At 34.2% G+C, this 26,151-nt stretch overlaps 3 protein-coding genes across 4 annotated transcripts; 1 reads left to right on the forward strand and 2 right to left on the reverse strand.

Annotated features, from left to right (window-relative positions):
- On the reverse strand, positions 1-2,593 carry LOC109161797 (homeobox-leucine zipper protein HOX11-like). 2 transcript variants are annotated; one of them, XM_019310308.1, is made up of 4 exons: positions 2,252-2,593; positions 1,819-2,105; positions 1,606-1,682; positions 1-522 (listed from the first exon to the last, which is right to left on the reverse strand). In XM_019310308.1, exons 1-4 carry the CDS (start codon positions 2,511-2,513, stop codon positions 276-278), a joined length of 873 nt encoding a protein of 290 aa, XP_019165853.1. In that variant the 5' UTR covers positions 2,514-2,593; the 3' UTR covers positions 1-275. The 2 variants fall into 2 exon arrangements, with proteins under 2 accessions (XP_019165853.1, XP_019165851.1); XM_019310306.1 differs by having other exon boundaries at positions 1,606-1,685; positions 2,252-2,590.
- Positions 2,594-7,552: 4,959 nt separating this feature from the next.
- On the forward strand, positions 7,553-9,259 carry LOC109161680. Its single transcript, XM_019310171.1, has one exon. It carries the CDS (start codon positions 7,553-7,555, stop codon positions 9,257-9,259), a length of 1,707 nt encoding a protein of 568 aa, XP_019165716.1.
- A 10,059-nt stretch (positions 9,260-19,318) lies between these two features.
- LOC109161793 (E3 ubiquitin-protein ligase rnf146-like) lies at positions 19,319-21,433 on the reverse strand. The gene is made up of 2 exons (XM_019310302.1): positions 21,293-21,433; positions 19,319-21,063 (listed from the first exon to the last, which is right to left on the reverse strand). Exon 2 carries the CDS (start codon positions 20,772-20,774, stop codon positions 19,524-19,526), a length of 1,251 nt encoding a protein of 416 aa, XP_019165847.1. The 5' UTR covers positions 20,775-21,063; positions 21,293-21,433; the 3' UTR covers positions 19,319-19,523.
- Positions 21,434-26,151: the final 4,718 nt, after the last annotated feature.

Consider the following 26,151-nt stretch of genomic DNA (forward strand, 5'->3'; position numbering starts at 1 on the left):
AACGACCAAAATCGTGATATCTACATATACATGAAAACGTGAAAGTACATTAACTAAAACCATTTGGCTAAAGAAGTATTATATTTCTAGTGTTGTTTACTTTTTTAGTGTAATTTGTAAATTATTATATAAGTGCGGTATCTAGTAAGTGGATATACGTACATCATAAGATATTAATTGTAAATTTTACTAGTCACTCAAAAAAGAAGAGACAAATTGTAAATTTTATTAGTCACCCAAAAAAGAAGAGACCCGAGAAGATTGGCAACGGAAAATTAACATTCAGATTTAGGTAGAGACCGAGCGGTATTAGTGGCGGCGGCAGACGGTGTAGTAGCGGCGGTGCAAGAAGGACAGATATTGAGAGTGGTGGCAGGAAGGTGGTTGTAGAAAGGGTGTGAAGTAGTCTTCAAGGCTCTCAATTCTTGAACCTCTTTTTGTAACCTTTTATTCTCATCTCGAAGTGTCTCGCAACACCTCCTTAAATACTCGCAATCTACCTCCGTCTGCTTCAACTTTGTTCTGCACCCATTTCATACATGTTTAATTTTCCCATATCAATACATACATGATACATCCATCAACTTAACCTTATTGTTATCAAATTTATCTTTTAATTTGTTTTTAATTAGTATATTCCATAGTACAAGTTTTCGTAATTTAAATATTACTAACTTTTGTAAACTATCACTTTTCAAAAAAAAAAAAAAAAAAAAACTTTTGTAAACTATCTAGTTTAAGTATCTGTCAAAAATGAAGAGTCAACTTAGAAGGAAAAAAAATGTTTGGTAAATAGTTGTTAGATAATAAGGTTAGTGAATTTGACTAGTTGATAGTATTAACTGATTGTAGAAAAATATTTGGTAAATTAATTGTTAGCTAATAGTTGATTACATACAAAATTACTTTATCAAAAAACTATTTTGACAAATTTTTTGAATTTTAACATTTTGAAAGAATAAACTGTTATTAAAAGCTAATTAATTAAACACTCATATTGATTATTTAACCTAGTCAAATAGTTAATAGTGATCAAATAAATTAAAATTAGCTGATAATCTAACTATGTTACCCAACACAGAGCAAAAAACATCTCATTTGTTTATTTTTAGAAGTTACTCTAAACACAACTAATAGAATCTTTATAAGATGGGAGAGAGTATAATGGTACATCATATATACCCTACCAGTTGTTCCTATTAAAAAAGATGAGATAAGGGGATAAATTTAGTAAATATTCCATAAAAATATACTCTAAATAGTTAAACTAATAATAGCCAGAAACTTTTACGGAGTATCATTTTTGAATTTCATTCTTTGTACTGATCGAATCTTTACTAAATTAAAACTTCTACAGTTAAAATATGACTTGTTATTATTAATTAGTACTATATTTAGGATATGACAGCCATTATTTGACTATGCCCCATCACACTAAGTCACTAACTATTCTTCCTATGATTTAAATTTTAATAAAATAATACGTTCTGTCTTAATTAAAAAGATACTCCGTAATATTTAATTTTTAATAATATAATTAAAAATTTAAATAAAATTATATTTTATAATTTAGATACGACTTAACGGAAAATATAGCATATATACCTTGCTCTTCTGTTCTGAAACCATACTTCTACTTGGCGTGGACGAAGATTTAACTGCTTTGCCAGCGCAACCTTATTCTTCTGCAAATAATAAAATCAAATGTTCTTCCAGAGATAGATATTTATATATATTGTTTAACTTTTTGTAAATTGTATTATATTATATGTAAGGATGATTAATATAATTAATTAGGATTGTGATATGATGACGTACTGGATTGAGAGTGGAGTGTTGTTTGAAGGTTTGTTCAAGAAATGCGGACTGTTGTCTGGTAAGCCTCAGCTTTTTCCGGCCCAAACCGCCGCCATTAATCTCGTCGTCTTCATCACTGCCTACAGAGTTATTGTTAGAGGAAGCTCTTCTCTCTGTCATCATATCTCTCTTCCTAGACCACCATCTCACATTTTTTCTGCCCGTCGCCGGAAAAGACGACGCGCCGCTGGTGTTGGGAGATGACAAGAATCCCGGTAAATTTGACAAGAATCCCGGCTCAGAACCCACTGCGTGTATGTTACACCAAAACCAAACAACGTACGTAATTAATTAAGACTTAAGAGAGGCAAAAATCGGAAAACAACAAATTAAAGAAAATAAAGAAGAGGGAATTATATTATATATATATATATATATATATATATTATATTACAGTTGTGGGATAGCCATGGAAAACGAGGCTGGGCGGCGGCGCAGGGAAGCGGCGGCGGAGAGAGAGGCAGAAGAGCGAGCTGCAGCGGCGGCTCTTCATCTCCTAAAGCAGCCATGCAAAACCCTATATTATTATCTTTGCCCCTCCTCCCATTCTTTTGATCTTCATACGCAGAAGCAGAAGCAGGGATTTGAAGAAACGAAAATGGCTTCAGGGTTGGGATACTGTTGCTATCCCCTCCTACGCTCAAACCCAACTCCATGAAACAAAGCTAAGCTAAGATGAAAATCAATTTGATGAATTGAAAGTAGTTATAATTAGGTTGGGGAATTGAAGAAGAAGAAGAAGGTGATCGAGTGAGTATTTTATATATAGGAATTAGGAAGTAAGAATGGCATATAATATATATTGGTAAGCTAGTCAATGTATCCACGAGATTCCATTACTTGAATGATTGAGAATTAGTAATAATGATAATGATAATAATGAGTAATGATGACTGAAATTTCTACCGTGCTAGCTTTAGCAATCAATGCTGTCTATTTCTTAGCCTAATATTTCCAACTGATCTGATCGGAGAGGTAGAGATTACACAATATAATATTACAACTTTAATGTCAATTGCTCCCATTATATTTTATTCAATTACTTATAGTTTTGATCTAATTCAAGAAATTACACTTCACAATCAATTTTATTTTTTTAAAGTGTCAAATTTAAATTTTAAGTTAAGTAAAAAGTGTAATTGAAATTTTTTTTTTGAAAAAAAAGACCACCTCCAATAAAGTTCATCATGGATGGGATACTAAAGCCTAGTTGACCAACCACGCACTGGTCTGTCAGACCCTTCCTTTGGCAACTAGTCGGAATCTTGGGCTTCAGCTAAGACATGTTAGGGGTGACTCGGGCAATCGTTATGCGTTGGACCCGTGTCCAGCATGCTTGCTGGACACGGGTAACAGTGCCGTTAGGCACTGTTATCTCCTCTTTTTTTTTTTTTTTTTTTTAAATTTCAGACCGCTTTGTTATAGGAGTATATATTCATAATTTTATTACTATATTATTAATAACTGTACATTCATAACTCCATAACTATACGTTCATAACTCTATAACTGTACATTCATAACTCCATAACTGTACATTCATAACTCCATAACTATACGTTCATAACTCTATAACTGTACATTCATAACTCCATAACTGTACATTCATAACTCCATAACTGTACATTCATAACTCTATAATTGTACATTCATAATTTTCGAAGCTCTATGTTCACAATTTTAGAGCTCTATGTTCATAATTTTATCACTATATGTTCATAATTGTAAGTTCATAATGTTAGAGCTCTTTGTTCATAATTCGATCAATAACTGTACATTCATAATTCCATAACTGTAGATTCATAATCTCATAACTGTAGATTCATAACTCCATAACTGTAGATTCATAACTCCATAACTGTACATTCATAATCTTCGAAGCTCTATATTCACAATTTTAAAGCTCCATGGTCATAATTTTATCACTATATATGTTCATAATTGTAAGTTCATAATGTTAGAGCTCTGTGTTCATAATTTCATAATTGCATAACTGTACATTCATAACGGCATAACTGTACATTCATAATCCAAAAAAAATAACGCCGTTAACGACAAAACGCGCGCGATTTTTTTTTTTTTTAATTAAATGACGCATTTTTTTTTTTTTTTTTAAAAACGACGTCGTTTTGGGCCCGTGTCCACAATTCACTGTCGACACGGGTCCAGGGCATAATTTGCCTGACTCTGGGAAGTTGGCAAGCTATGTAAATAAGGCGGGGCAAAACGGATTCAATTAAATTGAATATAATCAATTAAGTTAAATACGGAGTATAATTTTTTTTTTTTAATACGGAGTATAATTTTTTTAATTAGTATACATTTTGGTGGATTAAGACAGTAATTACGTGTTGAAAGTATGTAACCAAATTGGGGCCAGCTATAATGAGATCGAGATGATTGGGAGATGAATGATTAAAGGTCATATAATTGTGTCTACTTAATTCATTATTAGCCGTTCTTAAAATAAAACACTGATTATCATTATCATCATGTCAATCTCACACACTAGCAAGCTAAGTTGGAATAACTTACTATGCATATTATTATGTGAAACATAATGTTAACGTGTATATATGCCTATTGCCTAATAATACATTAGTTATTACTAAATAATAAAACCTACAAAAATCACAAAATAAAATTATGTAAATGTTTCACTTAAAAAAATTGTTTTAAGTAATTATATGAATTGATTTTATTAATATTATATCAAAATAAATAGTTTCACATAAAATAATTTTATATAATTTCATAAAATCGTCACTTTTTAACAACCGAAAAGTGGTTAAAAATTAAAGGTTTGTGAGTAGAAATGACATTTATGATCACTTTTTAGAATCCAAAAAAAAAAAAAAAAAAGTACAATAATATATACCATTTGCCAAGCACCTTGTGCTCAGATGGCATGTAGTGACCTCTCTCATGTGGGAGGTCATGAGATCGATCATCAGTGGAGGCGTTGTTGACTCTGTATGTTTCATTAGGTTGAGAAAGTATGTTTGAACAGATATTACAATGTAATAGAGTCAGTAGCATTCAAAAAAATTAATAATATATACCATTTAATTAAAAATTACGACGACTCAATACTCAAGGACTAAATTGAGTATTCTCGTAGTATTTGTAATCTTTTTCACTTTGCTTGCGGTGGTTGAATATTTTAAGTACGAGTTAGTCTTCCTTTTTAGGCTTGTGAAACGGAATAGATGTCTTTGGCCTAGAACTGTTATATTTGATTATTTTTGGGTGTTCGGCTTGTGTGGTAATAAACTTTATACCCAAAATTTATTATTGTAGAAATTTTATTGGTGGTGGTCCCGTGATTTTTCTCCTTGATTTTGTGATTTCCCACGAAAATCGTGTATCACTTGTGTTGATATTTATTTTTAAGATATTGTATTATCTCTTATTTGTGCAGAATATCGTATTTGTGATTTTCATTATCACATGAAGTGAGATTTTTTCGAACAATTACAGGCGTAATTCGGCCTGATGGAATTTGGATTAATTTAACAATGGTGGGGATTGGGTTTTGTGTTGCTTTTGAGAGGATTCAATTATGGAACTCATGCAGGCTTTAATGATTGGGAGAGATTAGTTAGGGATGAAAGAATTAGGATGGAGTTGAGGGTTGATTGCGCGCATGATCGAATTATATTATTGGAAGTTTCGAACATTTAATTACCCTTCAAATTAACACACACACAAACAAAACCCGGGGGGGGGGGGGGGGTGTCATGCTTGTCGGGACAACAATATAATGGAACCATTTCCCCATCTTCTAAATTAATTAATTAATATATTAAAGTTTATATGGAATATTCCCAATATTAATCATGTACGATTTTCACAAATTGATTGGGTTAATTATAAGATATAACTAGCTGATAATATTAACTGATTGTACAAAAGTATTTGATAAATTAGTTATTAGCTAATAACTGTTTACTTAAAAAAATTAATTGAAAAAATTGTTTTAAGTAGCTTTTTGAATTTTAGCATTTTGAAATATAAAAAGTTAATTAACTAAACATTTATATTAATTTTTAAATTAAGTCAAACAATTAATAGTGGTCAAATTAGCTAACAGTGGTTGGATAAGAATAAGGGTAGATAGAAGAAGTGTGATTTATTTGGTGAACCTATACTCGTCTTAATCGTCCTCGTTTAATGGATAGTATTGGAATGATGCCAACATAACATTATCTATAGAGTTCTACTACATAGACTCTTAAAATATTACTTCGTCATTTATACTCTATGAGGTGGCAAATCAGGATTGATTATTTTCATCATATGGGTCCACATAAAAATGTCTACATCAGGAGCATGTGAGAGGGAGTACAAGTAGAGAGTTTAAAATGGGAGTACACCAAGTATTTTTCTTATCTATAACACCATTAAATTAAAAATTACGATCACATTTTAAGTTAAAATTAATTATCATTTTTTCTAAAATGTTAAATCCCAATTCTAAGGGCCTACCACACCCCAACCCAACAGAGCATCTAAGAGTATGTAAATCATAGTAGCTCAACTGAACATGAACTACAGAGGCTAGTTGCTTACTGCACACAAAGAGTTCCCTTACTGCCGCTAGTGAGACTCGATCCCTGATTATTTTTTCAACTTGCAGGCAAAAAGGTATCCAAAAATCACAAATAATTCTTAATACTCTCTTGTGGATATTAACTACTCCGTATTACTTTTCTTTAATTTGCTCGTTCGACCGCCATAATTAGTTAGAAATCACGAATTCACACAGCTGGAAAAATGTCTATAAAAAAAAAAAAAAAAAAGTGATTAGAGAGTCCAGCTACTATGATTGGTGATTAGAATTAGCAAGAAGAATTTTTGTGAATCCTAAAAATTATCGGAGTTGAGTGATTAATTTTTATGAAAAATTTTAGATTTCCAACTATTTTTTTATTGAGTATTTGGTGAGTAGTGTTAATTGAATCATGTGCTCCATCTCAACTAAAAGTCTAAATTCGAACTCATGATTTTAACATGGGTTGATTCTGATACCAAATTGAATCATATGCTCAATCTCAACTAAAAGCCTAAACTGATAGTTGGATTGCACACACACACACACACACACACACACACACACACACACACATATATATATATATATATATATATATATATATATATATATATACTAGTATTTTTTTTGCGCGATGCGCAAAAAATTAGATGCCCAATATTAATATATTATATTAAAATTTTAAATTTATTTAGATTTTAGATATTTAAATTATTCTAAATAATAATAATAATAATAATAATAATAATAATAATAATGTAAATTATTTTTATAAATTTGATATTTATATTTATGTAATAATTAACATATAACTCAAATATTTAATGTGTATATATTATTATTAATGAAGAAGATAAGAAAATATATGGTGGATGCATTTGCATGGTTTTAAGGGATGAAACAAGATGATCAAGATCACAGTGGCACTTGTCACCATCTCAGCACAGCAGTTGGAAGTTAGTTTGGTTGCTAACCTCTTTTCCCTCCCTTTTCTGTTGATGTATATAAACCTGTTTGTAACCAGAGTTGAAAGCAATGAAACAGTATCTTTTCTTCTTCTTTTTCTTCTTATGTTGAGAGCTCTCTTTAGTTCGTAAAATGGTATCAGAGCTACATAATTGAGAGCTTAGATCAGTTGACAATGGCGTCCTGGCCTCCTCTGAACAATCGCTCGACTCCTGCTGATGGTATGACTGCAGGACCATCTGCTCCGGTGAATGGCAACACCAATGCAACACACACTGGTCACATTCCTACCACCCCTGCCACCCCTGTTATCGGATCGAGCAACAATGAGGTAACATTTGATCCTCAATCGCAATCCAACCCCTATTTTCTTCACATCAGTGAGAATCCAGCACTTGAACTGGTTTCCACCCCCCTTGATGGTGCGAATTACCATTCTTGGGCTAGGGCAATGACCATGGCCTTGTCGTGCAAAAACAAGGTCCCATTCATCAATGGAAGTATTCTGAAACCTTCCACAGAAAACCTAGATAGATATCTCACCTGGGAAAGGTGCAACAATATAGTGTCCACTTGGATTGTGCGCACCCTTTCACCAACCATTGCACGCAGTGTGCTGTGGATTGATACTGCATATGGTATCTGGAATGACCTAAGAAGGAGATTTAGTCAGCAAGATTTGTTTCGGATTGCTGAAATTAAGTGTGAGATCTATCAAACCAAGCAGAATGATGATTCCTTGAACGAGTATTTCACCAGGCAGAAGTTGCTATGGGATGAGTTGGGTATTCTTAGACCCCAGCTGAGCTGCCTTTGCAGCACAAAATGCGAGTGTGGAAAGAGAATTGATGAACTGAATGAACAAGTAGAGAAGGACAAGCTGTCTATCTTTCTAATTGGCTTGCATGAGAAGTATACAGGGGCTGGAAATCAAATCATGTTGATGAGGCCCTTACCTGATGTTAATGAAGCATATTCTATGATTGCCCAGCAAGAGAGACAATTCCACATGGCCAGCAATGGTTTTGGAGGCCAAATATATCAAGCAGGAGAAAATAATGTTGCTGGTAGCACTCTCTTGGCTAGATCAGAAAGCAATTACCAACAAGGGTTCAAGAAAGCTAATCACAAGAAGCCAGTGTGTACTTACTGTGGGTATACAGACCATACTCATGATAAGTGCTACAAAAAGCATGGGTATCCCCCAGGGTGGAAATCAAGGCCAAAAAGTCAGTCTGTTAATCAAACTCAAGGTCCTCTTGCAGCACAGCAACAATACAACCCTGAAGATAATAAGTCTTTTACCCAAGATGACTTCAGAAGGTTCATGGAGTTCATGCATGCTAAGAAATCATATGGGGATTGCTTGAATTCACCTTTTGATCACCAGCAGACTTCACAGGCCTTGGCCAATACTGTGGCAGTAGATTTCCAAAAGGAAGGTATGTCTCCTTCAATCAATGCTGTTAGATCAAATAAGACTGATTGGATCATTGATAGTGGTGCCACACACCACATTGTGTGTGATTTAAAGATGTTGAAAAATCAGAAAAAGGCTCACAACATGTATGTTAATATGCCAAATGGCCAACAAGCTGCTATTCAATTCACAGGGACAGTTTGCTTATCTGAAAATCTTGTGTTGCATAATACTCTTTACATCCCTGAGTTTCACTATAACTTGGTCTCAGTTGGTGCCTTCATAAAAGATTCAAGTTATGTTGTAAAGATGTACTCTGACCAGTGTGTTATACAGGATGCTTCTCATGGGAGAATGATTGGAAGGGCTGAGCTGATGAATGGCTTGTATTACCTAGTTTTTCCTTGTTTTACACATCCTGTATGTAGTTCTATTTCTGTTGAAAACAAATGTATTCTTTAGCACACCAGATTGGGGCATGCCTCACATTCAAAAGTACAGTTCTTGAAAAAACTAGAGCCAATGATTCATTCTAATAAAAATTTGATTTGTGATAGCTGCCATTTTGACAAACAAAAGAGAGTTCCCTTCCAGATCAATGCTTCTTTATCTTCTAACTGTTTTGACTTGTTGCACATGGACATATGGGGACCATACAGAGTAGAAACTGTTCATGGTCACAGGTACTTCTTGACAATCTTGGATGATCATAGCAGAGCTGTATGGGTATTCTTGATGAAAGCTAAGTCAGAAGTCAGAAATTTGGTTGTTGAGTTCTGCAATCTTGTTGGAAATCAATTTGGAGCAGCTATAAAGTGTATAAGGACTGACAATGGTCCTGAGTTTAATATGGTAGAACTGTTCAGACAAAGAGGGATCATCCACCAAACCTCTTGTACACATACACCTCAACAAAATGGCAGAGTAGAAAGGAAACATGGGCACCTACTATCTACTGCTAGGGCTTTGAAGTTTCAAGCAAATTTACCTGACAAATTCTGGGGTGAGTGTGTGTTGCATGCTGCATATCTGATTAACAGGCTTCCATCAGTTGCTATAAACAATCAAATCCCATACCAGGTTTTACTCAAAAGAACTCCTTCATATCAACACCTAAGAGTGTTTGGTTGCTTAGCATATGCAACTACTGTTGGACCTAAATCAAAGTTGGATGCTAGGGCCAAGAAATGCATCTTCCTAGGTTATGCTAGTGCCACAAAAGGTTATAAAGTCTTTGATCTTGCCTCAAATGAGTTATTTATATCCAGAGATGTGTTGTTCCATGAGCTAGTGTTTCCTTTCCAGCGGTCCAACACACCAGAAGCTGGTCATGGGATCATACTACCATCCAAGTCTCCCATATTTCCTGAGGATTATGGTGATCTTCAAGCTCAGCAACAAGAACTCTTGCATCAGAATATAAGTGCAGAAAGTGAGAATGTTATCTCTCAACAGCATGGGACACCTGAACAAACACAAGATGACTCAGATAGTCCAGCCAGCAGTAGTGGTGAGCACCCTTGGCAACCTCCCCAGGATATCACCACTGAGCAGCAACCTGGTATTGTCCAGCAAGATACCAGAAGATCCACCAGGAGTAGACAGGTCCCTACCTATCTACATGACTACATCTGTCAAAACTCTAAGTTACATACTTCCCCTCATCAAATGTGTAAAGTGGTGGATTACAATGGCCTAACTCCATCTTTCCAGTCCTTTGCTATGAGCATATCCTGCCAATCTGAGCCTAAGAACTATTATGAAGCTGCTCAGCATGAAAGATGGAGGTCTGCAATGCAAGAAGAAATAACAGCCCTTGAAAACAATAACACTTGGCAGATGGTGGACCTACCACCCTCTAAGAAGGCCATTGGCTGCAAATGGGTGTATAAAATCAAATATAAAGCTGATGGGAGCATAGAAAGGTACAAAGCAAGACTAGTAGCAAAAGGGTACAATCAGACCCTTGGTATTGACTACTTAGACACTTTCAGCCCTGTTGTCAAGATGACCACTATCAGAACTCTCCTAGCAGTGGCAGCAGCAAAGAATTGGCATTTGCATCAGATAGATGTGAATAATGCTTTCCTAAATGGTGATTTGGATGAAGAAGTTTACATGCAGCCACCTCTTGGTTTCTCTGGGGGCAGTAAAGGGCAAGTGTGCAAGTTGGTTAAGTCCCTATATGGCTTGAAACAAGCTAGTAGGCAGTGGAATACAAAGTTGACAATTGCATTGAAACAGATGGGATTCAAACAAGCAGTTCCTGACAGTTCCTTATTAATCATGGGCAAGAATAGGTCCTTGGTGGCCTTATTGGTCTATGTAGATGACATTGTCCTTGCAAGTGAAAGCCTGGAAATCATACAAGGTGTCAAGCAGCAGCTAAGCACAAGTTTTCTACTTAAAGATCTAGGCCCTTTAAGATACTTTCTTGGGCTAGAAGTGGCTAGACACAAAAAGGGCATTGCAGTATGCCAAAGGAAGTATGCAATTGAATTACTTGAAGATATAGGTTTTACAAATGCTAAACCCGTGTTCAGTCCCACAGTTCCTTCACACAAATTAAGCAGGAATGAAGGAGAATTACTTCAAGATAGCAGCCAATACAGGAGAATTGTTGGTAAACTTCTTTACTTAACAATAACAAGACCTGACATTGCTTTTGCCACTCAGCAGTTGTCCCAGTTTCTTGATAAGCCTACAGATATACATTTGCAAGCAGCACATAGAGTCCTCAGATATATCAAAGCTGCTCCTGGGCAAGGTTTATTCTTCCCATCTACTTCTGATCTACACCTTAAGGCCTACTCAGACTCAGATTGGGGAGCTTGTGTAGATATAAGGAGATCTGTTACTGGATTCTGCATTTTTCTTGGAGATGCCTTAATCTCATGGAAATCTAAGAAACAACCTACTGTCTCCAAATCATCCTCAGAGGCAGAGTATAGGGCTTTAGCAGCCACAAGCTGTGAAATTCAGTGGTTGATTTATTTGCTAGCAGAGTTTGGAATGGTTCACAGTGAAGCAGTGGCTATATATTGTGATAGCAAGTCAGTTGTGGCCATTGCAGAGAATTCGGTGTTTCATGAAAGAACTAAACACATAGAGTTGGACTGTCATCTTATTAGAGAAAAACTACATAAAGGACTCATCAGGCTGTTCCACATTCCATCTGAGAAGCAGCTGGCAGACCTCTTTACTAAGACACACTTCCCTACATCCTTTCAGCATTATATCTCCAAGCTTGGATTAATAAACCTATATAATCCAGCTTGCGGGGGGATTTTAAGGGATGAAACAAGATGATCAAGATCACAGTGACACTTGTCACCATCTCAGCACAGTAGTTGGAAGTTAGTTTGGTTGCTAACCTCTTTTCCCTCCCTTTTCTATTGATGTATATAAACCTGTTTGTAACCAGAGTTGAAAGCAATGAAACAATATCTTTTCTTCTTCTTTTTCTTCTTCTGTTGAGAGCTCTCTTTAGTTCGTAAAACATGGTAACAATAGTGGAAAAGATAACGGAAGTTATAACGGTAGGCGTATGTTAGTCTAAAATATTTTAATGTACAATCTTTATAGCATAATGTACAAAAAAACTTTACGGAAAAAAGGGACATAAATCAAGGATATAACTTTCACACACTTATTATGTTTTTAGATTATATGCTCAACAATGTTAACTAGTCCAATTTATATACAAGTGGTTGAAAATCTAAATATTTCTAGAAACAATGTTTTTTACTACAAGTATATAATCTGTTAACTATATGCTTATAAAATCAATACCTTAAATATTGTCAATGACCTCGTGATTTAGTGGTACAAAGTGGCTCTCCTATATGGGAGGTCATGGGCAGTATTTACTCTTTGTGTTTCAATAAATTGCGGTATTTACAAGTATATAATCTGTTAACTAATTTTCAACCAAATATTTCTTAAAGTTATACCATAATAATCATGATTACATGTCAATCACTCTATTTATAACATTTAGCTTTAACTTTATTTACTTATAGTTCACATATTATAAACTTAGAACAATGTTAGAATTACTTGACATGATATATTTATAGTTAATTGATTATGTATTTACATATGTAAGTGTATATACCTACACTTAACATATACTAGAATTGTACACACCGCAGAGGTAAATATTGATCAAACGAAATGAAAAAAAAAAAAAAAAAACACCCTAATTTAAATAAAATTACGTTATTTTGGACTAGTTTCACACAAAATTGTACTTATAAAGTTGCGGTCACTATACGAGAATATATGATCAATAAAATATTGGTTACATATAAAGTTGTACTTAATTATGGATAAAATATAAAATATTTTGCCTAAGAATGAATTGATTTGACCATATAAATGAATTAAACGAAACCATATGGTTAATATAAATTTGTATACAAAATTTTATGTTACATATAAACTTTTTGATAATATTCTAACATTACGCATTAATCAATACATATTGTTCAGCTGTCTAAAATTATAAATATGTAATAGTATTAAAAATCTACTTTTGAATAGGTATTATTAGTTGCTCGATGGTTATAAATAGAATTATATATATAAATATTAAAAGAAAAAATCTTCCTTATTCTTTTGTGATAAAGAACTCTAGTTTGTTTGAAGGATGTGTTTCTCTCTTTTCTCTCCCCTTTCCTCTCCATCCCGTCTTATAATTTTATTTTTTTAAAGAGTGCTTAATTATTTAAAGAACGAAATTAAAGTATTTACACTTACTTAGAATGCATCACGTATAGGCATCATACGCATGCCATATGGATTGAAGAGACATATATATGATTTAAAAAAAAAATGAAATAAGTATATAATTATGGGGTGTTTGGTAAATAGCCGTTAGCTGATTGTGTTAGTGAGTTTGACTAGTTGATAACATTAGCTTATTGTAGAAAGATGTTTGGTAAATTAGCTGTTAGCTGATAGGATTACATACAAAATGACTTTCTCAAAAAGCTTATCGAAAAAACTGTTTTGAGTAGTTTTTTGAATTTTAGTATTTTAGAGCAATAATCAATTATAAAAAGATAATTAATCAAACATTCATATTTATTGTTTAATTAAGTCAAACAACTAATAATAATCAAACAAGTCAAAATTAATTGATAATTAACTATTTTACCAAACATGGCTATAATGATTTCAATGCTAGCTAATTAATTAATATATAGATTTAAGTACTAAATACAAGACATACATAGACATCCATGCAGAACAAGACAACACACGCATGCCTTGTTGTCTGCACATTATATATATTGACTAAACTTTCTATGAAGCTACGTGGGATGAGGCTTTGATTAATGGTGGGAAAAAAAGAAAGTTTATACAAAACCTGCAGTAAGCCTGCATCATGTCACAATTATTACACTTTTATTATTAAATTAAAGTCATTATATTTGATCATAAATGTATGACAATTGTCAATTGTTTGCCCATAAAGGTGTTGAATATATTAGTAGCATTTTTACAAGTATTTGTGATTTTGTGATTTGGATGGATATCGCTAATAAAGTACTTGCATTTATTATTATTATTATTATTATTATTGTTGTTGTTGTTGTTGTTGTATTTAATAGATGCTAATTAATTGTGTTAGAAAATTAGAATTTTCTATTTTTAGAAAAGTTGTCAAAATTTCTCATCAAATCAACATTATTTTGCTAAGTATAAAAATAGAAGAGTTTGTGTTAATTAGAACTCTTAAAAGAGTTATTTTCAAAGGAGATATTGTCAAAGTCTCAAAAGATTTTATTGTTTAGAAGACACGCTCTAATCAAATAGAACTTAGTCAGAAACAAAATAACATTTCAGAAGAGTAGTTTTGATAAAAGACTTCTACAATAAAAAATGTAACATTTAGACATTTTGTATTGAAATGAATTATTGAATAGATATTTGTTCAGCGAAATTGCTTTGCCTTCCAATTAGTTTAGTTTTTTTTTTCTTTCTAAATTCTTTAATTAATTTTAGCATTATATTAACTCGATCTCATTAATATTGTGAAAGGTCTAGCCTCTCTGTTCAGCTGAATTATCATGATTTATCTTTTTTCAAATGTTCTGTCGGGTCGGTCGGAATGTGAAAGACCATTGGGATTGGGATTCAACTTAGGAAGAATATAAAAATCTTCCATTATAAAGCCTTGTAAATGTGAGGTGACAATACATAAGGAAGTGCATGATTGACATGATTAAGGTTGCCTTCTTTTCTTAGCAAATTACTTTAATTTTGTCATCCAATATAAAGAGTCTACAAGCTAAGGTTAACATATTCAAAGTTGATGCATGAAAAAGGGGGTGTCCATATGATGATTACGATAGCAGGGGTGTATGATTGAAGCCAAATTCCGATCCAGATAGAGACTTTAATTTGTGCAGATGTGATGAAGATGAAAACAAACAATTTTTCCAAGAAATGATAATGGGGATTTTTGACCAACTTTAATTGAATTGGCGTTGCATCCACGCCCGTGTGGTCTAATCAATCAACACTTTTAATTTGTATTTCCCTTTCTCTTATATCATCCAGCCCTTTAATTACTAATCATCAAACATATTTCTCATCATTACGCTAATCGTTGTCATTAGCGTCGTCATTGTCAAGAGAGTAATCACCAACTCAATAATGTGTAGAATAAAAAAAAAAAAAAAAAAAGAAAGAAAGAAGCCAGACTAGACCACACTATAATCTCTATCTCTGCGGCGGTATCTGATTAAGACCTCTATAAACTTTAAAAGTTTTAAGGTATTAATTTCAAAATTTTAAACAATATTTAAGCATTAGACAATATTCCATTCAAACTTTTAAAAAGTTTTTAAAATATTAATTGTATTTTAAAATTTATTAACTTTCATAATCTTTTTCGTTTGCCAACTCTACAAACTTATAAAGGCTTGGTTCATATGTCGTTCACCCTTTCTGTGCAGTAGTGTGACCTGGTACATTTATATATGCTTGGGGTGCATCCACTACTAAGTGCACCATAGAACACTCATAGGTGCACCATAGTTCACTCATACTTGCGCCACACCCTAGCACTTAGTGTATCACCGAAATATACATAGGTACAGGAAATTACTAAAATATCACCATATTTTTTCACATCTTCATTGATTTTCAATCGTTGATCAGAGTGCATCCAATGGTACAGATAAGTCCGCACGACCCCATAGGAGATCAACGCTGCATTTGAACCAAATTATATATATATATAGCCCAGGTGCGATTGTGCGGTTAAATTTGAGTCTTTGATCTTGATTATAAAAGTATTTATTGAATACACCCCTTAAAAAGAAGGGTACCTTATAGGAATGGAGGATTAAATTAGAAAAGATTTTATTGAGACGTTAGTTTCAAATTTGGACTAGGACGGATGAATGAGCTGAGCTAGTAGTAAAGTTGTTACAGCGTATGTAGCAGGCTATGAGTTTGGAGGAGATCCAATTTAAGAGGGGTGGTTAATGGTTTCCTTGATCGAAATGAGTATTCTAATTGGAAAAAAAAAAAAAAAAAAAAAAAAGATTTGATATGATTAAGAAAGTACATATGTAGTTGATGTCTAAGGTAACTACTTTAGATTATAGGATATTTCTCATAATCTCCATAGAGTCAAGGATAAATTTAAGAATTATTACATTGTTGGGGGGCCAATTTAGAAATCAATTTTAGTAATAATTAGTCCAATTAGCCATAATTACATGCCAAATCGGACAAATTATACTGTGGATCGCGGTCCACAATGCATTAGGTCTAGGCATCAAAACAATGTCGTTTCTTTTAATGAAAAAAACGGTACATGTTCCGCGCCGTTCGCAAAAAGTAACTTTGATTGTATAACATATTCAGTTTAATTTTGCATACACTGCAGTTTCATTTCAACACAACTACAGTTTCATTTTGATATGACTACAGTTTCATTCGATATTATACACTCAAATATGTGAAACTGTTATTCAGTTTCATTTTATATACACTGTAGTTTCATTACAGCATAACTACATTACCATTTCGATATAACTACAGTTTTATTGCACAATATACATTCAAATATGTGAAATGTTATTCAGTTTCATTTTATATACACTGCAAATTCATTTCAACACAACTACAGTATCATTTTGATATAACTACAGTTTCGCTGGACAATATACACTCAAATATGTAAAATTGTTATTCAGTTTCATTTTGTATACTCTGTAGTTTCATTTCAACACAACTACAGTTTCGCTGGACAATATACACTCAAATATGTAAAATTGTTATTCAGTTTCATTTTGTATACTCTGCAGTTTCATTTCAACACAACTACAGTTTCATTTCAATTCAATTTCATTTGATAATATAAAAATAATATGTAAAGCACTGAGGCATTGTCAGTTTAAATACACTTCAGTTTCATTTGATAACTAACCCATCAAAAATATACGTTCCATTAAACTGTAACAATTGTCATTTCTTTACTTAAAAATACAACGTCATTTTTGATCCATGACCCACGATATAATTGTTGCCAAACCGGGCATAAACTACAATTCCCATTACTAATTAAACTTTTATGTTTTTTTGGGCCTAACCCTACGACCCAATTCACGGGCATATCTCACAGTAAATACAGTTTTGACCTACTCACAAATTATGCTGTGCATCCGTATGCACCATGCATGGTGTATACGGATGCCACAAATTATGCCTTGAAAACGTGTTCACCGTGAATGGTGAACACAAGTCCAAACGACATTATTTTTATGCACAAAAAAAAAAAAATTACGGATGTGGAATTAACGGCGCGCGTTTGATCAAATTATGAATTTTCTGTTATGAGATTATGAATGTAATGAAAATTCATAATCTCATAACAGAAAATTCATAATCGCATAAAAGTAAAATATTTATTAAATTATGAATTTTCTGTTATGAGATTATGAATTTTCTATTATGACTTATGAGATTATGAATGTAATTTAGATTCATAATTTCATAACAGAAAATTCATAATTTCATAACAGAAAATTCATAATATCATAACAGAAAATTCATAATCTCATAACTGAAAATTCATAATCTCATAACTGAAAATTCATAATCTCATGGTTCCAAAGTGAATGTGTAGGCATGGTTCCAAAGTGAATGTGCAGGCATGGATTCATAATTTATGAATGTCCGTGATTTCGGACGGGAATGTGTAGGCATGGTTCCAAAGTGAATATGCAGGCATGAATTCATAATTTATGAATGTCCAAAATCATTGCTCAACTCAAATTAAAGTGAAACCGCGAAATGTGAAAATGAAGAAGAAAAGTCACGCAATTAATTAAGAAAAATAAATAAATAAAAATAACGGTGTACTAACACCGTTGGAACTGTGTTCACCATGTTCATGGTGAACACGGTTCCATGGCATAACGATTGTATGGATGCAAAAACGACGTCGTTTTAATAAAACGCGCGTCTCCCCTTAAAAAAAAAAATTCAGGGCCATATAGGTCTTTATACTCATTATTCCTTACAATTCCAAATCTAACCAAACGATAGAATTAGTATTCCCAGTAAATTTTGGTCCCCCAACCAAACGATGAAATTCATCTTCCTAGTAATTGTTTTTCCATTGAATTCCAATTCCACTTCCCTTAAAATATTTTCCGCGAACCAAACGAGCCCTGAATGTTCATTTTCCTAAGTTTCATTTTTTATATACTAAACATTCATTTTCAAGTATACTACTAAAAAGTGAACTATTGATACATTAAAAATGAACATTCAGTATACTAAAGTTAAACATTTATCAATGTTGTAAAAAACGTTAGGCGCCAAGGGGTGCCTCCGATTTTTTATTTTATTTTTATTTTTTTTATTTTTTTTTAATTAAAAAAAAATTAAAAATTAAAAATTTTCAAAATTTAGTACTAAAACATAAGATTTTCATAGTTATTTCTTAGAAACTATTTACAAAAGTGGTCGTAAGATTGTTCAAAAGATTGTTTAAACCATCTAAATACATAAAAAACTAAAGTTAAAGAGCTAAAGAAGCATTTTTTTGAGAAATTAGTGGACCAAACCGCCTTTGGCTGTTTGCGGTGTATAGATCTCGAAAAAATACGCGATTTGAAAAAAAAAATTGTCCGAATCGGACAACCGAGTCAAAAGTTATGCCTTCCGAAACTTTTCTGACATTTAAAAAAAAAAAAAAAAAAAAAAAATTAGCCGAACCGGCCGGTTAGGCGGTCTAGGCGGCCGGCCGCGTAAGAGGCCGCCGAGGCCATTCCTCGCGGCGGCCTCCTAGCGCCTAGGCGCGATTTTTGCAACTCCCTAGTCCATGGTATAATTTTCCCATAAATGCAACAAAAACAAAAAAACAAACTTACCAAAGAGTCAATGTTGAACACCCATCCCATCCCATGTGGTCTCACTAGCATTAGCATTAGAATTCAGGTGACACACAGATCCCAGAAATATAATTATTGTATCAAACCAACAGACATGAATCCATCCTACTATGATTATTACTGACTTCTTATTGCAATAAACAAGAGAACAGATCCACAGAAGTCACAAATTACACTTTAAAAGGCAGTATTAACATGTCACATAGTGCATTCTATTGCAAAGCCCGCAGATGATCACGAAGAAGAAAGCAATGGGATTCCGAATTCTTAAGCCTTGAACTTGAATGAGGAGAGTGTAGATATCAGTATAGCCTCCTCCTCCTGGGCGGGCGTGAATCTCCGCTATCAACGTCTGCAACTCTACCAGCGTCGTTATTTCTCCTCCCCCCGGAAGATGATGCAGTGAGAGACACTGTGGAGTCGATTTCAATGGTAGTGTCAACTGTTTGAGACTCGGAGTGAATCATGGCAGCGATACTCGATACAGAATCTCGGTCGTCAACTGGCGGATGCTGCTCCTGGGTTCTTTCGAAGGGGTTGGTTCGAAAGTATGTCTCGACCAGCCTCTCAGCAGAACTAAATGCAGATGCAAGGCTAGAAATACTAGGAGCTCGATCCCGATCTCGATTTGGATTCGATATCCTTCGCAAGAGCGATGGGAGTCGCCCACTGTCCCACGCATCGGAGTTACTAGGATCTGTCAGGTCAACTGTTGCATCATCGGATGTTGGCACGGGATTTTGATTTTGTTCTCTACGCATTCCCCTCGAGGTTAGAATACGAGCCAGCAGCGAGTTGCGCCTCTCGGGAGATTCCCGGGAGTCTTCGGGATTAGGAGGCTGGACTTGGGCCAAATCAAATCTACTGCCAAGCCTCCGAATCATTTCTTCCATGGGAAAGGTGAATGCGGTCCTTTGAATGGTTTGTCTCCAGCTCTCAAAGCGACGAGCTTGAGGTCTGTGAGGAATCTTAGGACTGGAATCTCCTTCAACTCCTCCTCCTTTTATACTACGCCCACGGCCATAGATTGGAGTCATAGTCTTCATCGTCACTTCCCCTTTACAAACCGGACATTCCTTCGCATCTGAATGAAGATTTAGCCACCGATAGAGACAAGGCCAACAAAATAAATGCCCACAACAAGTGACAACAGGCTCCTGAGCCAAATCCAAGCATATATTGCAATCAAAGACGCTAATTTCATCACTGTTAGCCTTTTCGTTTTCTTCCTTCTTCCTCGAAGCCTCATCGTTCAAATAGCCATTGCTATCATCACATGTTTTCAGCACCTCGGAAGTAAAACTCGCCTCGCCAGCTTGTGATCCACTCCCTCCTCCAATCAATTCCAATGCAAGATTTCTGGTTTCAGGTGGGACAGGGGGTTCTCTCTGCATAGACCGCCATCGCTGTCTCCTTTGCCGCCTTTCCCAAACTATAAATTCCTCCAAAGTAATGCGTGGGGGAGATGATCTTAGGAATTGATCATCATGGGGATGATCAACAGGTCCCAAGTTAAGATCAAGGTTCATTGTATTTCCAGTCTCCTCTCCCATATCCAATTTCCTAAAACTAAAAACACCCTAAACTCCTCAGCTCACTGAAATCAATCAATTCAAAGCCCTGGGTTCTTCTATAATTGAATCGAAACCTAACTCCTACTTCTGGGAAACCCAGGTAAGTTCCGGTGGATTAGTGGAGAGCCCTAAGTGATTCAGTCAAGAAAAAACAAAACCCAGAATCCTGTGGTGAAATTGAATAAGAGCCATAACTTTTTGTCCTCCAACTTCATAGGAATTCTTTATGCTGAGCTGAATTAAAAACAAGTGTTTGGTGGAGAAAGCCCTGACAATAATAAGAAAAAAAGGGAAAAAAGCTTTATCACGCGAAAAGCAAACGGCTCAGCTAGATTCTGACCCAAAATGGAATCAATTTCAGTACTCGAACTCAAAAACCATGATTGACACTTGCTATTCAAAAATGCTAGAAATTCAAGAACATAGGTCTCACTTTATCGATAAAGACACAAACTTTGCAGTTTATTCAGAGAGAGAGAGAGGAGAGAGAGAGAGACCTTTGCGCAAAAGATTGGATTTTGAGGCCTTATGAGTCGCGAGGCGGACTAGGAAATGCTTGCTACTCCTCTGAATGACCGGATTTTTCATGGGTACTTCTCTCTGAAGTCTGAAGAATAGGGATCTGGGCATCGGAGATCAGATCAAGATTTGGGGTGACAATTGGCTGCCTGATACCGATAATCCACAGATTGTTTCTTTCCCGTACCCTTTTCTGGACAATGCAACTGTGGACGTCCTAAAAACCTCTGATAGTTGCTACTGGGACATGGAAACTATTAGAGAGATCTTTGATACAAGAGATGCAGATCTTATTCAAAAAATTCCGCTGGGAAAACACCAGACAGAGGACAAGCTAATCTGGAATCCGAATGATGATGGGGTTTTTACTGTGAGAAGCTGCTACAAAGTTTTGAATGGTGAATTAAGGGCAGAAGATAGAATGAAGTGGACTCTTATTTGGACTCTCAAAATTCCACCCAAAATTAAAATCTTCATTTGGCAGTTATGCACTAACTGTCTACCAACCAAGGATCTTCTAATATCCAAGAGAGTTAATTGTGGAGAGTGCTGCCTTTTATGTGACCAAGAGACGGAATCTGCATGGCATTTGTTTGTGGATTGTATTCATGCTCGACAATGCTGGAGTATTCTTGGGTGCCAACCGAACTCTGCTCATTTCTCATCTGTCCAGGAATGGTTCATCTTTCTATCATCATCTTTGCCTAGGGATCAATTATGCACAGTGATCGTGTGTTGCTGGGAAATTTGGAGGCAAAGAAACGACAAGATCTGGAACAACAAGAGGATTCAAAGTGCAGAGACCATTGTCTTTAAAGCTTCGAAGTATCTGCAGGATTGGAGAGAAGCAGCCTTACCATCCTTACCAGTTAATGAGGAGTCGACTACTGTGCAACCTAAATGGTCAAAACCACAGGAAGGTTTTCACAAACTAAATGTCGATGCAGCGATAGACTCAATCAACGGCAAGATGGGCTTTGGGTGCGTCATCAGAGACGAACACGGCACTTTTGTAGCAGCTAGAGGAATTCAATGGGATGGTGTTTTCTCACCCAGGGAAGCTGAAGCTACTGCGATCAGGGAAGCACTGAGCTGGATTAAAGAACTAAACTTGAATAAAGTCAGCGTTGAGACGGATTCTCTTCAAGTGGTCAACAGTCTCAAATCGAGTATAGGAGAATCCTCTTTCCATGTAATCCTTAGTGATATTAAAAACGTATTGTGCGACTTTTCGCATGTGTTTTTATCCTTTGTAAAGCGATCAACGAACGGTGTAGCTCATGCTATAGCTAGATATGCCGTTTCTAGTTCTGGTTGCTCCGAGTGGCTTTCTATTCCGCCACCTTTCCTTTGTAATGCTTTGTCTACGGACTTGATGAATTAATGTTATGACTTTCTTTCAAAAAAAAAAGGGATCTGGGCATCGGAGGAGAGAGGGAGAGAGAAAGGGACTTGATTCTCTGCATGCTAGCACACACACGATGTGGGTAATACTTATTTGGGTCCCACATGGACGATGTCGAACACTCGTGCTTAATCGCCATTTGTTAACTTTAATTTTTACCTTTAGGGGCCGTTTGGTTCACGGAATGTTAGATTACCTTAGGGAATGTTAGATTGCTGGGAATGTTAGATTACTGGGAATGTTAGATTCCTGTGTTTGGTTAAGACTGAGGTATATAATATAATTATGTTTGGTTTAGGGTTATCTTTATATATATATATATATATATATATATATATATATATATATATATATATATATATGTGTGTGTGTGTGTGTGTGTGTGTGTAAGCTAACATAAAATATATATTTTTAAATAATTAGAATGAAAATAGCAAAAATATCCAAGGTTATCTCACATTACCTAAGAAAAGGAAGGGAATCACATTCCCTTCAAAATCCTATGTGGAGGGAATGTTCCATTCCGTGGGAATGTTATATTCCCTCAGATAGTATGAACCAAACATAGGAATCTAAGCTCAGGAATGTCATATTCCCATGATTATGTAATATAACCTGAACCAAACGCCCCCTTAAACTATCTTTACTTAAATTTTTTGATAAATTAATATGGAGTAACATACATCACTCCATATAAGAGAAATTGATCTTGCACCAATGTGATGAGTTATTTATAATCACCGGACACTAATATTATTACCTAATGAGTTACTAAGTAACTGAGATTTACATGATTAATGAATTAATCTTTTATTTAAAAAAAAATAACTGAGATTTACCATTTTATTATTATGTCGAATCAAAGTGAAATTTTGAGATCGAGAGAATTTTACATTTTGTGAGAAAAAATAGATACTAAAGTCATGCTTTTAATGAAACCAACCGAACTAGTGGTATTTAATATTTGCAATCACAATTGGATGTTTTTGGCATTAGAGGAATGGTGCGATTTTCTCACAATATTATATATATGTTGAGTTTTAAAAATAAATTAATGAAATAAATGACTTTTTTTTAAGGATATATCCTCTAGTGTTAAAAACTTAAAATTAGATTAGATTTTAACTAATCACGAAAATGAAAAAGTCTCAAAATAGTTTACTTAGGCTAACCACATCTCTAAAAGAATGAGATTTAATTTGCACATTGATGTGGAAAATACTAAAGTCTTTTTTCTTTTTCTTTGCTTGTCAAGTGTGTTGCAAGCTTGGATCGGAATTGCTAGAACACAAGCTTGCAACACACACTTCTGAAAAACTGTAAAATAGCAACTTTTGTATTTTGTTTTAAAATTTTATCATTATTATTATATATAAATATATTTATTTATTGAAAGTGACACCGCTTTTAAAAGTGAAAGAGTATTATGGATGTGTAGAATAAATCATGAAGGAATTGTAATTTTGATTAGGTAAAAGTAGAGTCCACTTTTAAAAAATGAGAGAATATTGCAAGGATAAGAATAGCCTTAGGGTGATACACATACATGTTGAAGTTGCAATAATGGAGGGAAGACTAGTTATGGGGTACAAATTAGATATTCCATGATACCATGTGATACATGTTTCACTTACAATATTGGTATATATCATATATAGTCAGGAAGATCGAAGTAGATGTTTGGACTGTTTTTTTAAAAGACTTCAACTTGTTTGAGATAAGAGATATCAATGTGTTTCTTTGAAATGTGATTCTGAGTTAGTTGTAAAATGACTAACAAAAGGATGACATGCATCAAGATCTTTTGTTGAATATTTGGGAGGCAAGAAAGCAAATGGTGTGTCATCACACTCCATTGTAGTTGGCATATTTAGTTTATTTAAATTAATTATATTTTTGGCAATTTATATCCTACACCACGGCGCGCGTTGCACTGTGCGCCCAGATGCAAAACGACGTCGTTTTAATTTTTTTTTTTTTTTTAATTTTTTTGAAATTTCCCGCCCCAGTGAATGGCAATAATTTTTTCTTTAAAAAAAAACCCGTTGTTCAAAAATGTACATAATGTTATACTAGAATACACATAATTATATACATGAATGTACATAATTATATAACAAAATGTACATACTCTCTTTAAAAGATAATACACATAATCTAACATAATACATAATAAACATAAATTTTTAACATAATACACATCAACTCTTAACATAATACACACAATTTTCTGATTCGGATGTACATAATTGTATAAAAAGAATGTACATAATTGTATAAAAAATGTACATAACTGTATGAACAAATACACATAATTGTATGAACAAATACACATAATTGTGTGAACAAATACACATAATCACAGTAACTTCCTACCGCGCTTCCCAAAACGACGTCGTTTTGGGAGGCGCGTGGCGCACAGTGCTACGCGCGCCGTAGTGTAGGGTATAACGATGGTATATTTTTCGTATATTAACATAATATTTATTGTGGGCTTGGGTAAGTATTTATGTACAACTATGATCCATAATATGATGATCGAGTAATGTTGTGAAAGTTCTTTGCAATTGTGGAATTAGCCTGCTTCGATGGGAGGCATGAGTTTTTTCTTAATTTTTGATCAATTGAATGTGTATTTGGGTGGGAAATAAACGAAAAGCCTATTATACCCTTACATTTCACGATTGAGACGGAGAAGTTTTACGGAAAGACTAGTAGAGGTCATTTTTGAAATTCAGAAGATCACGAAGAGTCAAAACGAAAGTTTAGGACTATTATATTGGTGACTGAACCACTAAACTCGAGAGACCTTGACTGATATTTACTCATATATATATATATATATATATATATATATATATATATACACTGGCTTCGGGTCCCATGAGGTCACTTAGATGGGTGAGATAATGGGGCCTCATCTCATCCATTAAATCATAACATATCAAAGGGTGAGATTGAAAGAGATTTATTTTCCATCTATGGTAGTAGTCTATGTATAAGGGTGTATAAGTAATTGTAATATTAGAGCTATATATGGTTAGGAATAGATTGGAATATATTTCATGCTAATGATCAACTAATTATGGTGTTGAATAATATATTTACGGTTATAAATTATTGTTGATAGAGTGTGAGTTGTATTTAAACATTTGTACTCAGCAATAGTGTTTTGCAGTGGGATATCTCCTCAACAATGAAGGTGTAACCGGAAAGAGGTATGTGCAACCTTAATAGAAGTGTGTTATGGGTTATGTTCTGTCTGTGCAGCCATTTAGTTAAGTCGGTGCGTTGAGTTAAGAACCCAACGCAGAAGCCCAAAAACTAAACCGAACAAACGTCAGACCTACTAGAATCCAGTGTAAATTTTTTTAAACCCAAAAAAAAAAAAAAAAAAAAAAAAAAAAAAAAAAAAAAAAACACACACACACA

Source organism: Ipomoea nil, unplaced genomic scaffold, assembly GCF_001879475.1.
Source record: "Ipomoea nil cultivar Tokyo-kokei standard unplaced genomic scaffold, Asagao_1.1 scaffold2926, whole genome shotgun sequence".
Lineage (NCBI taxonomy): Eukaryota > Viridiplantae > Streptophyta > Magnoliopsida > Solanales > Convolvulaceae > Ipomoea > Ipomoea nil.

Bases quoted from the DNA above. Each gene is read 5' to 3' on its own strand.
- LOC109161797 (XM_019310306.1), bottom strand. From the start codon at position 2,513: ATGGAGTTGGGTTTGAGCGTAGGAGGGGATAGCAACAGTATCCCAACC. The intron at 1,686-1,818 runs GTACGTCATCAT...TATTATTTGCAG, and splicing joins AACACTCCACTCTCAATCCA to AAGAATAAGGTTGCGCTGGC. The intron at 523-1,605 runs GTATATATGCTA...AAATGGGTGCAG, and splicing joins TTTCAGAACAGAAGAGCAAG to AACAAAGTTGAAGCAGACGG.
- LOC109161680 (XM_019310171.1), top strand. From the start codon at position 7,553: ATGGCGTCCTGGCCTCCTCTGAACAATCGCTCGACTCCTGCTGATGGT.
- LOC109161793 (XM_019310302.1), bottom strand. From the start codon at position 20,774: ATGGGAGAGGAGACTGGAAATACAATGAACCTTGATCTTAACTTGGGA.